Below are 12,574 nucleotides of genomic sequence, written 5' to 3'. Positions count from 1 at the left end.
TAAGATCATGGAATTGTCCCCCCAATACCATTCTGGTATTGGGGGGACAATTCCATGATCCACCGGGTCTCTAGCACAGAACCCGGTACTGCCAAACTGCATTTCCGGGTTTCCACTGCAGCTGCTGCTGCTGCCAACCCCTCAGACAGGATTCTGCCCTCCTGGGGTCCAGGCAGCCCTGGCCCAGGAAGGCAAAACAAAGGATTTCCTCTGAGAGAGGGTGTTACACCCTCTCCCTTTGGAAATAGGTGTGAAGGGCTGGGGTGGAGTAGCCTCCCCCAGCCTCTGGAAATGCTTTGATGGGCACAGATGGTGCCCATCTCTGCATAGCCAGTCTACACCGGTTCAGGGATCCCCCAGCCCTGCTCTGGCACGAAACTAAACAAACGAAAGGGGAGTGACCACTCCCCTGACCAGTACCTCCCAGGGGAGGTGCCCAGAGCTCCTCCAGTGTGTCCCAGACCTCTGCCATCTTGGAAACAGAGGTGTTGGGGGCACACTGGACTGCTCTGAGTGGCCGGTGCCAGCAGGTTCCGTCAGAGACCCCCTATGATAGGCTCTTACCTCTCTTGGTAGCCAATCCTCCTTTCTTGGTAGCCAAACCTCCTTTTCTGTCTATTTAGGGTCTCTCCTCTACGGAGTTCTTCAGATGACGAATGCAAGAGCTCACCAGAGTTCCTCTGCACTTTCCTCTTCGACTTCTGCCAAGGATTGACCGCTGACTCCTCCAGGACGCCTGAAAAACCGCAACAAAGTAGCAAGACAACTACCAGCAACATTGTAGCACCTCATCCTGCCGGCTTTCTCGACTGTTTCCAGGTGGTGCATGCTCTGGGGGTCACCTGCCTTCACCCTGCACTGGAAGCCAAGAAGAAATCTCCCGTGGGTCGACGGAATCTTCCCCCTGCTAACACAGGCACCAAAAGACTGCATCACCGGTCCTCTGGGTCCCCTCTCATCCTGTGAGCGTGGTCCCTGGGACACAGGAACTCTATCCAAGTGACTCCCACAGTCCAGTGATCCTTCAGTCCAAGTTTGGTGGAGGTAAGACTGCACACCTGTGTACTGCGTGATTTGCAGCTGCTCCGGCTCCTGTGCACTCTTCCAGGATTTCCTTTGTGCACAGCCTAGCCTGGGTCCCCAGCACTCCGTCCTGCAGTGCTCAACCCTCTGAGTTGACCTCCGGCGTCATGGGACCCTCCTTTTTGACTCTGAGCCAGCTCCGGTTCACAAATCTTCTAAGTGCCTGTTCGGGTACTTCTGTGGGTGCTGCCTGCTTCTGTGGGGCTCTCTGAGTTGCTGAGCGCCCCCTCTGTCTCCTCTTCCAAGAGGCGACATCCTGGTCCTTCCTGGTCCCCAGCAGCACCCAAAAACCTCTACCGCGACCCTTGCAGCTAGCAAGGCTTGTTTGCGGTGTTTCTGCATGGGAACACTTCTGCAACCTTCTGCACGCCGTGGGACAACTTCCATCCAAAGGAGAAGTTCCTAGCTCTCTTCATTGTTGCAGGATCCTAAGCTTCTTCCATCCGGAGACAGCTTCCTTGCAACTTCATCTGGGGTTTCCTGGGCTCCTGCTCCCCCTGGATACTATCGCGACTCTTGGACTTGGTCCCCTTACCTTGCAGGTCCTCAGGTCCAGGAATCCGTCTTCAGTGCTTTGCTGGTGTTTGTGGTTCTTGCAGAATCCCCCTATCACGACTATTGTGTCCTTTTGGGGTAGTAGGTGTACTTTACTCCTACGTTTGAGGGTCTTGGGGTGGGGTATCTTGGACACCCTGACTGTTTTCTTACAGTCCCAGCGACCCTCTACAAGCTCCCATAGGTCTGGGGTCCATTCGTGATTCACATTCCACTTTTGGAATATATGGTTTGTGTTGCCCCTAGACCTATGTTCACCTATTGCATCCTATTGTAATTCTACACTGTTTGCATTACTTTTCTTACTATTACTTACCTGTTTTGAGTTTGTGTACATATAACTTGTGTATATTACTTACCTTCTTACTGAGGGTACTCACTGAGATACTTGTGGCATATTGTCATAAAAATAAAGTACCTTTATTTTTACTAACTCTGAGTATTGTGCATATGATATAAGTGGTATAGTAGGAGCTTTGCATGTCTCCTAGTTCAGCCTAAGCTGCTTTGCCATAGCTACCTTCTATCAGCCTAAGCTGCTAGAAACACCTCTATTCTACTAAGGGATAACTGGACCTGGCACAGGGTGTAAGTACCATAGGGTACCCACTATAAGCCAGGCCAGCCTCCTACAATCTGCCATTACCGTTCCTCTACAAAGAGGAGACTCCTGTATCTGTAGGCCCACATTCCCCTAAATGATCCAGGATTTAGCCTTGGCGGGGCCCACCGAGGTCAGGATTCACCCAGGACAACTCGGAAAATGGCCACTGCCTCCACACGCCTTAGGCCAGGGCAGGCAAAACCAATTCCTCCTCTCCTCGGGAAGCACATACGTCACACCAATTTTTAGGGTCGAGCCTGCAATAGCATGCACTAGCACATGCATCTCGCTTGTGAGACAGTGTTGTTAACAAAAGGGTTTGGAGGCTGCCCATTGCTTATCATTTGTTGTCTAGTGTAGCACTCTTCACTCCAGGCCCAGCATTATTTCCGTTCCTTTCTAAGGAGTATGGACCAAGCACTGATTGATTTGAGTTAATCAGTACCCATCTGCTGCCCACAGCATGATTGAGGTACTATTTTGTTCTTTTTAACTTCTATTGCCCTGCAAACCGAAGGCATGGGACTGCCAAAAACATCCCAGCATGACAAAGTTTTATTTTCTATAGTCAACTTTCTTGTGTTTTGCTGAGTCTTCTTTTCTCACTTTACCCTCATATTTTGTTATGTTTTTACTCATGGGTGCTGTTCTCAAAAGATGACGATTATCTTGTTCTAAATATATCAAAATGAGGCTGTTTCTTTCTTATGTGTAATGTCCAAAGTTATGCTTTGACACATAATCGTACAGTAAAATTATGCTTTAACACATAATCGTGCAGTACACCGCAATCCACCCCACACTAATCCAATCCTCCCACTGCAATCCACGCTAGTCCATACCATCTCACCCACACTAATCCACCGACTCAATCCAGTACACCCCAGACCAGTTCAGTCCACCCCACTCCAGTCCTCCCACCCCAGTCCAGTTTGCCTCACTCCAGTTTTCCCCACTCCAATCTGCCCCACTCCAATCCGCCCCACTCCAATCCACCCCAGTCCAGTCCAATCCACCCTACTCCATTACAATCAACCCAACTCCAATCCAGCCCAATCTGAGCACACTCAAATCTACCCCACCCCACTCCAGTCCAGCCCAATCCAATCCAGCTCTATCCAATCAACCTCACTCCAATCCAGTCCACCCCACTCCATCCCAATTCACTCCAATCCGCCACAGTCCACCCCACTCCAATCACCCCTCCTCACACCAATCCAATCTAATCCACTCCGCTCCAATTTACCCTATTCCAATCTAGTCCACCTCACCCCAATCCACCCCACTCCAGTCAAATCCACCATACTCCACCATACTCCAGTCCATTCCACCCCAATCTAATCTTATCCACCCCACTCCAATCCACCGACTCCAATCCAACCCGCACCATTCCAGTGCAACCAACCCCATCCTAATTTACTCCACTCCAATCTAACCCTATTCCCCCACTGCAGTCCACCACATTCCAGTCCAGTACAGTCCATCCCACTCCAATCCAATCCACCCACTCAAATCCATTCCACCTTATTCCAATACAATTCACCTCACTCCAATACAATCCACTGCAACACAATCCACCGCGCCCCACTCAAATCCAATCCGTTCCACCTTATTCCACCTCACTCCAGTCCAATTCAGCCCACCTCAATCTACCCCACTCCAAACCACCTGAATCCACCCCACCCAAGTCCAATCCACCCCACGCCACTCCAGTCCAGCCCACTCCAATCCACCCTTCTTATCCATCCCACTCAATCCAATCCACCCCCCTCAAATCCAGTCCACCCAACCTCAATGCAGTCTAGTCCACCCCACTCCAGTCTACCCCACTTTACTCCAGTCCTTCCCACTTTACACTAGTCAAATCCACTCTACCCCAGTTCTGTCCACCTCAACTCTAATCCACCGGACTCCACTGCAGTCCAAGCCACGTAATCCAGTCCAGTCAACCTCAGTCCAGTTCACCCAACCCCATTTCATTCTGCTCTCCCAATCCAGTCCAATCCACACCAACCCAGATCAGTGCACCTCACGCCACTCGAATCCACCCCACTGAAATCAATCAACTGCACTCCTATCCTATCCATCCCACTGCACTCCACTCCACCCCACCAAATCCACCCCATTCCCATCAAATCCAACCCACCCCACTCCAGTCCTATTTAACCCACCCCACCCTACTCCAGCCCATGCAAGTCCAATCCACCCCACTCATGTCCAATCATCCAATCAAGTCTACCCCATTTCACTCTACTCCAAACCACCACACTCCAATCTACACCTCCCCTCCCCATCCCACCGCAATCCAGTCCACCCCACTGTAGTCCTATCCTCGGTCTAAACCACCAACCCCAGTCCAGTCTAATCCACCCCACTCCAACCGACCCCAGTCCAATCCACCTCACCCCATTTCAATCCACCCCACTCCATTCACCTCACTCCAATCCACCTCACTCTACTCCAGTCCACTCCCCTACCTCAATCCACTCCAAGCCACTCCACCCTATTCCACCCCCTCTATGACACTGCACTTTACCACACTCTCTGCCCTGAACCACTGAACTCTACTCAACTCTACAACACTGTGTATAACATGGCAAAACCACATTACCAAAGACAATAGCTCTTTCATAGGCGAGACAAATTGGCTTTGGCAATGCTTGTTTTTCTAGGTGGCAGCCTCTTTACAGGCCAGGGAGATCGCTCGATAAAGGGTACCTGCCTCTGCCAGCAGCAGCTCGAGAACACACGACTGCAGTCTGATGTGGCATAAGACCGTGCTGCAGGGCCGCTAAGGCAAATGTCAAGGGGAATGAATTCCGATACCGCTTTATTCTAGGCAGGATTTTGAAGGATGAAGCCACGTGTCCTGTTGGCTGCCTTGCCAGACCATGCCCTTAATAATAATTTTGAGTTCATGCTAAACCATATCTGTTTTTGTTTATTCTTATCCAGAAGTATATTTTTGACCACAATTGTCAGTGAATGTCATTCCAGAATTTGCACAGTTTTCTTTCTGTATGGCCAAGCAGTATATGAAGGGGTCTGACAAATGAACAATTTGTGGTAAATGTATCTGGCAAACGAACAGACTTTGCTTAAACAATTAAGTTATACTGTAAAAAGTTTCTATCTCAAACATTGTTGAATAGTGTGCCCATGTGTGTGTTTTCATTCTCATCTTGTTTACAATGAAGTATTCATTTTTTTTCTCAAATGAATGATTTTACAAATGTTCTCACAGACAAATACTGCAACGCACCCCAGTTAGCAAATCCCCCTTTTGCCCTCTGAATTCCCCCTTATGTTGAGTATTTGCATTTATTTCAGCTTTTAAGGAATTGAAACCCACTCGTTTTTGTGCCAGTGTATGATTGCTTGCAATTTCCTCAAAACTGTTTAGCTCAGTACTATAAATAGCACTTTCACTGCTTGCAACAGAAAACACTTACGTGTAGCGCCACTTTGCTTGCGCCCTAGCGCGCCCACCTACTGCCATCATGTGTGCACTTTATTTAAAATACGACGCACCATGGCGCAGAGTAGGGGGCAATAGCATCATTATTTTTTACGCTATTGATGTACTCTGCAGGAGTAGCGCCAAAGTTTTGGCGCTACTCCTGCAGAGTACATAGGGGCATGCATTGCGTCACTTTGTAAATATGGCGCGGGGAAAATGCTACTTTAGCGCCTCCGTAGCGTCATAAAAATGACGTTATGGCAGCACTAAGGTGGCGCTAGGGGCTCTTAAATCTGCTCCTTAGACCCATATTTATAGGCTTTGTGGCGCAGGCAAACGCAGTAAGTCACCTTGCTGCACTGCCCTGCGTCACAGGGAAAGGGCAAGAATGCACTGCATTTATCTAATATGGCGCATTCCTGTCCTTTCCCCCTGTGCTGGCGCCATTTTGGTAGCCTAGTGCGAACGCAGGTACCCATGCACCATGGTGCAAGGGTGCCTACGTTGCATGCAGGATTGTATTTGTACAGGAAGTGACACCTTCCTGCACAAAAACAATCCTGAGAGGCCATTTCCTCCTTCTGTGTGTGCTGCAGAATGCAGCACACACAGGAAGGCAAACAAACCTAGGCGAAATAAAGATATTTCTCCTTGTTACGCCTCTACTGGGGAGTCGTACTTTTTGGCTTATTCACAGATTTACAAGTCTGGGAATGCTTCAAAATCCATGGAGGTTGCGTGGGAACACCCACATAACACCCATGAAATGCCTCTCTGGCGCAGAGTAATTTAACACTGTGATTTGTGCTGTTACATTACTCAAGATGTATGAAGCCATGCAGGGCCACGCAAGGTGGCCTTGTGTGGCTTCATAAATCTCACTTAAGGTTTGCGACACTCTTGCACCAGGTTGCATGGTGCAAGAGCGATGCAAACCAGCCATGAATTTGGCCCTTAATCAGGCATCTCAAAATCCAAATATGCCCTAGTGCTTCAGCAAGGTGTGTTTGGCCACTACCCTAAGTTGTTCTACTGGAATCCCAGACAGTTCTACCAGAAGCGTGAAAGCATCCTTTGGTACTCCACTTGTATCAGATATTATTAAGACCCAGTTCATCTCTTGCTACAAAATCATAAGCTTTGTAGAACGGGTCATACTCTGGAAAATCTGTGTCCTTAATAATAGATGTTTGTCCCAATTTTATAGCTCTACATTGAGAGGTTATTAAAGTATAACATTGTTCAATCACTATAGAAATTCCTCGAAAAGGTAAACAGAACACAAACTTGAATAGAGATACTTTCATAATTACTGAAAATGCCTTACTAAAACAAGAACATAAGGGTGCATATCAAACAATGCAAGCAATATTGTCTAGTATTATGGGTCCCATTGTTCTACTATGCATTCTGTTGTCACATTGACGAGCCGTACAATGCCTCTAAACATCAAGGGCAGTCTTGCTGGTCTTTTTGTTTGTAAAAGCATTAATACATTGGATTTCTAGGTATTGGTAACTGAATACATTTTTGTTATAATCATTTCAATATCTTCTCTTCCTTTGTTAAAGGTTACCCATTCAACGATGTGTGCCAGTGGTTCATTGACAGAGCTGACCTTATCTTTGTAGTTTTCGACCCAACAAAACTTGATGTTGGATTGGAGCTGGAGATGCTTTTCCGCCAGTTGAAGGGTCGCGAGTCCCAAATCAGAATTATCCTGAACAAAGCAGATAGTCTTGCAACACAAGAGCTAATGAGAGTATATGGTGCCCTCTTCTGGAGCTTGGCTCCACTGATCAATGTCACAGAGCCACCGAGAGTGTATGTCAGCTCCTTCTGGCCTGCAGAATACCATCCTGAGACACACAAGGAGCTGTTCCTCAAAGAGGAAATATCCCTTCTTGAAGACATGAATCAGGTGATTGAAAACAGACTGGAGAACAAGATCGCTTTCATTCGTCAACATGCCATTCGAGTCCGCATCCATGCCCTCTTGGTTGACCGCTACGTGCAGACATATAAAGAAAAGATGACATTCTTCAGCGATGGTGAGTTAGTCTTCAAGGACATTGTTGATGACCCAGACAAGTACTTCATTTTCAAGTCCATTCTAGCCAAGACCAATGTCAGCAAGTTCGACCTTCCCAACCGTGAGGCCTACAAGGACTTCTTTGGAGTTAATCCCATAACCAACTTTAAGCTTCTTTCACAGCAATGTTCCTACATTGGAGGCTGTTTCCTTGAGAAAATTGAAAGAGCCATTACCCATGAGCTTCCAGATCTCCTGGGCAGCATTGGCCTGGGGAAGAAGCCAAGTGCTCTCAACTGTGACACAACTGGATGTGGAGAGACCCCAAAGAACCGCTATAGAAAACAATAACCTTTGTGTGTTCTGTCAGCCATTCATGTGCTCCAGTGGTGAATGAGCTTTTGTCTTATCTGTCAAAGAAGTCATGGTTTATTAATCCTTTCAGTCCCAAGTGGACAGTAGCCACGACTTAAGTCAAGGCATAGACAAGGGAGGAGAAGTGGGTAGGACATGGAAAGGAATATATAAATGTAATGAGGGGCATGCTGTTTTACAAATTGTATTATTGTAACAAAAAGAGCATTAAAATGGATGAAAACACTGCATCACAGCTAGATTCATAGTTGCATTGAATAGGCTAGAAATTGCCAAAGGATAGAGGAAGCAAAATGTTTAAAGGCTTACGTAACAAAAAGATTTAAGTGGGTCTTTCTACAACACTACGGGGCACTTGGTTCTGGTTGCTACATCTCCTTTTGGAAAATACATTTAAGGTCCCAGAAAGATCATTTTTCAGGCAACATTTGGTTATGGCAGAATATTTTTGATAAAGCGTTATCTGGTAGGATTTTTCAATACGAAGAATCCCTCCTAGTCCAGTGACTCCAGGCAGGTTCAGCCTTGTTACACTGTGGTAGGACTACCAGTGTCATCACTTTTCTTGTGGCATATCTGAATTTACAGTTCAACATATTTTGTAAAATGAAGACACACTCGAAACACGTGTGCCTTTTAATCATAGAAAACAGGTTTAGCTTTGGGATCAATGGGTAGGTTTTATGAACAGTGCAGTATCAGGGTAGAGTCTATAGGACAGTTCAGTATTTGCATCTTGTTTAATGTCGTCAGAAATTTGGGTCCAGTCTGAGCCATTTTGTAATCATAGGATTTGAACTTATATTGTGCAAAACACCATACCAGATTGATGTATACATAAATTATTCATAACATATTTATTACACGTTAGCTTTATTGATCCATTACTGCGTCAATTTTTGCATTGTAACCCTTAACATAATCTGGTGCCAATAGCCCAAGAAGATAAAACATCTTAAAAGACAAGAACAGTATTAGGCTGGATATTCTTCTACTAAAAAGGCAGCGATATACCACTGTGCATAATAATGCATTTTATCTGAAAAAATAAAAAGGCGCAACCGTTTCATCCATCTTGGCCTTCATCTGTATTCTATAACAGGCGCTTGAATACAGAGGCCACATAGTGTAATTGCCAAGCTCTGGGAAGAAGGGGGATGTGATAGGCAAATATTACATAGTGAGGACAGTGGTGGTGGCCCTGGTAGTAAAGGCTGCGGAAGAGTAAAGCATGCTGTGTCTTCATTGGAACAACAAGGGTGTGTCAAGTTTTTCTGGAAGGTTGTGTGCATTTTCTTTTAACATTTTCAATAACATTTTGAATAAATGTGAGGGAGTTGTTAGATTGAGAACATTTCTTTATTTCACCGAAGTGGCAACATTTAGGACAGGTTCCGAGTATATATTTATTTGAATAAATCTTGAAATCATCCCTTAGAGAATAGGAAATTGCACATCTTGACTTCAGGCAGATGTTTAGTGAAGGGGAGTGAGAAGTGTAACATGTGGAACAGGATCAAGAGAGGGAGCTAAAGAAAAACATTTTGTGATCAATAATGATGATATAAGAAGGGACTCTAGCAATGGAATGCAGTGGCCTTCTATTGCTGGAAGTCCAACGCCAGGATTTAGCAAATAAAATGGTGTTGTGAAACAAGGGTTAGTTGGTTGACGCTGATGCTTCGCATAGAGATCCACAGTGATTTATAATTTTAACTAGATGTTTTATAGCCTGTGAGAATTAACTGGCTGTGGTACTAGATCAGGACTGTACTGCGCTTATTGTGTTCTGGAATGAGATTGCCAACGATAACATTAACATGAATACCTCACACTGACGCGTTTACTAAAAAGGTGCATAGTTAGGCTGCGTGGAAAAGATTCCATTAACATTATTGTCCCAATTTGTGTTTATTGAGATTTCAGTCAGGTTCATGTCCTAAACTTGTTCTACTAGCCTCACTGATGAAAATATGGACGCTAAAAGATACAGTGTGTGAAAAATTAACTAATAGGGGAAGACCTAACGGAGCTGTCTGGCGAGCTAGTTTGTGGCTATCTAATGAGTGATCAAAGTGGAAAGAACATTATGAACAACTAGGAGGCGTCCTTGAGGGAGAGTTCGCCAACTTGCCTGCTGAACTTCAACTTCCAAGAGCTTTCATCAAGAGTCTCCTCCTCGAGCTTCCAGGCTCACCCTGCTATGCATTTTAATTCCCACCTTGTTCCTTGAGGTGTAGCTCGGCCTTCGTGTACGGCTATGTTTTATACTTTTTAGTAACCAGAGAGGGTGGTTCTAAAGGACAATGGGGTGCTTTAATTGTTATTACGTTTGATAAGCTATCAACATGGACTATTCCAACCATTGTTAGTCAGTGTTTTTTTCAGCTGATTAATGATTTCTTCCTACTGGACGCTTCAAACTCCCCTAGATTCGTAGCTTCCATCTATTTTTTTTTCAAATGTCTAGTTAGAATGTTTAATGTAAAATGTTTAGTTAGAAGTCAGCGATACCATAAAACTGCTGGCATAGCTGACCGGAGTTTTTCGACCTAGAACAAGCTTTTGTCTTAGTGAGGACGACTTGGAAACGGAAAATATGCAGTCTGCTGTAAAATGCTTATAATAAAACATACAGTCTGGGCGGGGGGGGGGGGGGAGTATAATTGGATCAACAGTAACTGGAGAAACTTTAACTGTACCGCAAATACTAGAATACATGGATCCATTTGGGTCTCTGGGCAAAGTTTAAAAGGGCTCCATGCACTCTTTGGGATACAGTAACATAGAGATTCAGTTCCAGAAAGATGTTCATATAAAGGATAGTGGTGAGGCAGTGTTGTGTTTAGGGGCCAAATTACTTCCATCATGAAGAGAGTCTCCATTTATTCTTTACAGCTCAGTCTGCTAGAGTTGACTATCAGGACCCACCAACTTTCCTTGGTTGAGTGAAGCAATGATGGCCTCTTCACTGTAAGCTAAGACTCTGGCTGTAGAAACGTTCAGTGTGATTTTTCCAGAAAAACAACCGACCATAATATCTTGCAGCCTGAAAAACTCAGCCCTTCTGTGTCACAAACAGCACTTCCCAGAACAGTTTGCCGTGGCTGTTAAAAAGGTTGAACAGAAAAGGTAGCATTTATATTAGGTCACACCATATGCAGAAACAGACTAGCACCGAAGGAGATAAATCAGACTAGATTAAGGAGTAAAAGAGAAAGCAGCTCAGAAGCAGTTTACACAAGTCTTCCATTTATATGTACCATTTGTTTGTCCCTCTTTTCCCTGTCTGTTTCGTAAGCTGTTCTCTGCCTCCACTCCCCATCCTTTGCTCAGCAAACATATATTGTGACTAGTTTCCCATACAGCCTTTGTCCTTTAGGTGCATCCCATTTTTCCGATATGTAATCTCCTCTTTGATTTTCTTTGTTGCGGTTCCAAAGTCGCTCAAATGTTAATGAGCCTTCACTTCCCTTGTGGCTTTGTCGTGATGGGAAGCATGAGAACTGTCACATTCTTTCCGATTTTCAAGGTTAAAGTAGATGTTGATGAATCAATAAAAAGCTGAACAACCCTCTGACTGCATCTGTTGTTTCCCATTCTCTGAATATTGTTGTTCTACCCTCATTCTTGCAGAGGCGGCCGCCGCAAATCTCACTGGGAGAGGAGGGGATACGGGAGGGGGTGGAGGCAGGTGATAGGGGGGGAATAGAAAATAAAATAAACTTACCTTACCGCCGTCTCCGTGTCCTGCTGCCTCACGCTCCTCTTCCCTCCATGTGGCGTCTCAGCATTCACTGGGACACCAGCACAGGCTCCCCAGAAATCCTGGTGCTACTTTCATGATAAACATAGCATGAAAGCAGCGTCAGGATTGGTCTGACAGTGCTCTGGGGTCTGCGCAGTTTCTCCAGCTCTGCTCTTAAACACAGCCAGGCTGGAGAAACCTAAGTGCGCATGTGTGTTTGGCTGGCTATCTTAGGCCGGCCAAACACACATGCGCACTTAGGTGCAAACTCTCTCCTCCTGCCACCTCCCGTTACCCTGCCCTGCCCCTCCCTGTACTGCTGGCTGAGTCAGCCGATGGAAAAAAAATAATACTGCAACTATTGGTTTATTTTTCATCTCATGGTTCTTGGCCACGGGGGCAGTGCTCCTTTGCCGTAGTGAAGGAGCCGTCCCTGCAAACTTGATCTGCTGTTCTATTTTGTCCTCTTAGTTTTATTTTCTTGAGCATGTAAATGGGTCTTGAGGGCAAAATGAGACTTGCTTCCAACTTATGGAATTGAGACATAGTTTTGCCTATAAAATATAAATATATATATGTTCATAGCATGTGTGGCAGTAGATACAAATGCTCTTCATACTCCTGCCATCTAGTTTTGGCCTCAGATGTTTGCAACTTGTTTTTTTTTAAAATCCTTTGAATCGCATGGTATAGTGATTGCTCTTTTAGCTTGCAATG

General features: G+C 45.5%; 1 protein-coding gene across 4 annotated transcripts in view; it reads left to right on the top strand.

Annotated features, from left to right (window-relative positions):
* SRL (sarcalumenin) overlaps nucleotides 1–11,689 on the top strand; it is a 210,665-nt gene extending 198,976 nt beyond the window's left edge. For all 4 annotated transcript variants that reach the window (XM_069210461.1, XM_069210460.1, XM_069210459.1 and 1 more), the window contains one exon: nucleotides 7,274–11,689. In XM_069210461.1, coding sequence (XP_069066562.1) covers nucleotides 7,274–8,085 — 812 coding nt within the window. In that variant the 3' untranslated portion in view covers nucleotides 8,086–11,689. The remainder of the gene's footprint in view (nucleotides 1–7,273) is intronic.
* The last annotated feature ends 885 nt before the right edge of the window (nucleotides 11,690–12,574 follow it).

The sequence above is a fragment of the Pleurodeles waltl genome, chromosome 10, assembly GCF_031143425.1.
Source record: "Pleurodeles waltl isolate 20211129_DDA chromosome 10, aPleWal1.hap1.20221129, whole genome shotgun sequence".
Lineage (NCBI taxonomy): Eukaryota > Metazoa > Chordata > Amphibia > Caudata > Salamandridae > Pleurodeles > Pleurodeles waltl.
Note: the sequence above shows the minus strand (reverse complement) of the source record. Positions and strands in the feature narration are given on the sequence as shown.